Source organism: Limulus polyphemus, unplaced genomic scaffold (genome assembly GCF_000517525.1).
Source record: "Limulus polyphemus unplaced genomic scaffold, Limulus_polyphemus-2.1.2 Scaffold1509, whole genome shotgun sequence".
In the NCBI taxonomy this organism is placed as follows: Eukaryota; Metazoa; Arthropoda; class Merostomata; order Xiphosura; family Limulidae; genus Limulus; species Limulus polyphemus.
The window spans coordinates 258,570-261,267 of NW_013667119.1; the positions used below are offsets into that span (position 1 = coordinate 258,570).

Below are 2,698 nucleotides of genomic sequence, written 5' to 3' on the forward strand. Positions count from 1 at the left end.
AATCCTAAAAACACAATCATTCTGAACGATGTCATCATCTCCAATGCCACCACCCAACTTAATGGCAAACTTTAAGCTAAAATGTGCCAACCCTTATATTCCTATTGTTGTCATGAAGCCTGAACATAAGCAGTTTTGATTTGAGTATCTTTAACTGATGGACAATAATGAAAAATGGGTCAGTTTTTCTAAATATCCAAGAAAACTGGATGAGAACTCACATTAAGTGATTCCAGAGCATTCATAGAGTTAATTGACACATTAAATATCATATAATTAGTTTAATTCTTAGCCTCAACATAATTCAGAGCAAAGGAAATGGCATATAACTCAGAAATGAACACAAAATCTGTGCAATCATACGCCACAGCAGAGACCATGGTTGAACCCTGGGTGTAGTAAGCATAATGTGTAATATTGTAACGAATGAGAATCCACAAACACATATGTAAGAGGAAAGAGTCATCCATGTGCTCCAGACAACAGTACTCTATGTATTCAAGAAGAATCTTTACTAGAACAGTGACATAGCTCACACCTACACAGGTGGCTTCCTTAATGTATTTGTTCAACTGTCACATACCTTATACAGCAGAACAATGAAATGGGTAATCATATTATTCCAATACAAGTCAAGACACCAGATACAGCCCCTACAGAGATCTGTGCAACTAAACTGTGAAAAAGTACTGGTAAATCATCACTTTGGTACACTATATGGATTATGGAATGCAGGATGGAACATTACAGCCTTACAATGGAGCCTTTTATAGTAGTAACTCTGCTGGAGGGCTATAGTAAAGAAGCAAGTTTATCAGACAGGACATGGACAGAAATGATGTTGTGGGGCTCCAGATTAGGTTTAATATAGCATGCTAATTCATTTCAAATATTATGGATGATTCAACACAGAATAAAAGAAGTTTTATAATAAGAACAAAAATCCAAAATTCCAGGTTCTTTTTTTCTACAACATAAGTAATTAGTAAAAAGTTACAGTAAGATATATAGAAACATTAAAAATGAAACACCCGTGAACTAGCAATATCACTGTTACAAGAAGAGCTGTAAAGAGTTTATTCACAGCAATGCAGCAAACTTGTAGTGAATTGCTTCAGCTTGTTACTATAAACATGTTACCACCAGTTAGTGTCAACAATGAGTCCAGAAAGACACAATTACAGTTAAATATTCTCTTCAACAACACAACTGTAAAAGTTTTAATCTACAAATTACCTCATTTTTCTCTGTTGCTCCATCATAGATATCTTCTTTCTCCTCTTTTATCATTTCAAACTTCAAAATGGTATGTAGAGATGTTTCTTTCATGTAATCAGGTTTTCCTGTAGCTAGAAATACAAACATTCCAGATTACTCTAAAACAAGAGTTTTTAACTTAGGCTTCACTAAATCATAATAAAAATCTATAAGATATATTTAGTTGAACATGATTCTTTTATAATTTCTAACATAATGTACTGATCCACAGAAAAGTATCAACATTCAGCAAAGGGGCACATTCTTAGGCACACACCAAGAAGCAAAAAATGCTAGATGGTCATCAGAATACAAGGTCATGGCAACTAGAACATTTAGTAAGAAAGTAAAAGAATGTGAAAATTAAGCACTATGGTGTATCCCTTCTTCACTGGAACTAAGAGACAACCATTGCATGATAGATGTCATGCTTCTAATAATTCCAAATATGCAGTGATAGTGAGAAACCAACCTAAATCCACTACCAACCTCCGGAGGCATCACTCTCTGATGGAATACCAACACAGCAAATGGAATAGCATCTAGAACACTTGTAGAAGTAAATGTTTATTTCATAGATGGATGAAGCTCATTAAACACACAGTCATATGCTATAAGAGAACATGTAGATTTTGGTTTTTAAAGCACTGTAAGTGATCTTAACTATTAAAATTTTGACTGGCCTGAAAAATAATATAAAAAAATGGGATTTGGCAATTGTTGAGATTAACCTTTACAAAGTACATTCTGAAGAGGTTTGTCAGTTCATCAGCAGCTTTCAGAAAACTTTGCTAAATAAGTTAATTTGTTATGAAAGTATTTGTCATGAAGTCAAACACTGTTGCAAGAAGTAACCTCTGCAGTAATGCAAGTGATTGAAAGAGAGTTGGTGAGATAGCATGAGGGAATGTGGAAAGTTCTTAGTACTATAGTGGTAACTCCCCAATTTTTATATATACTAACAATTCATGTAAACACTATTTTTTTTCAACTTTTCAAATATACAATTTTCAAAATTTTTCTCAGTGTTATTCATTAACTGCATTAATACAAATATTTGTTTTCCTTATATAATTCTGCGTACCAGAAATCTTCTAAAAGTTATATGATTTGCTATTTCTAATGTTAAACTGAACTGTACTCTTAACTGCTAAGACATTCACCAGGTTACGTTGTTAGCAATTTCGATGAAGCACAAGAAAGCTGGAAGCAGCCATTTTGGGTTCTCACAACTGTTGCAGGTAAGACTACTATTTTATTTATTTTAGATTCAGAGGGAGACATGGATGAGGAGCTGTGGATTCAACAAAACCTAATCTGCTGCAGCAAATATAATGAAGAAAAAAACCATTACTGAAATTCATATTTTGGAAAGAAATAAATTCACAAATAATATTTTATTTTCTAAGGGTAGAGTAGTTCTCATGATGTGAAGCTCTTA

General features: G+C 33.3%; 1 protein-coding gene across 4 annotated transcripts in view; it reads right to left on the reverse strand.

Moving 5' to 3' along the window:
- The window catches only part of LOC106463885 (gastrula zinc finger protein XlCGF57.1-like), a 120,018-nt gene that overhangs the window by 109,166 nt on the left and 8,154 nt on the right, over nt 1-2,698 (reverse strand). For all 4 annotated transcript variants that reach the window (XM_022391508.1, XM_022391507.1, XM_022391511.1 and 1 more), the window contains exon 3: nt 1,237-1,349. In XM_022391508.1, coding sequence (XP_022247216.1) covers nt 1,237-1,349 — 113 coding nt within the window. The remainder of the gene's footprint in view (nt 1-1,236; nt 1,350-2,698) is intronic.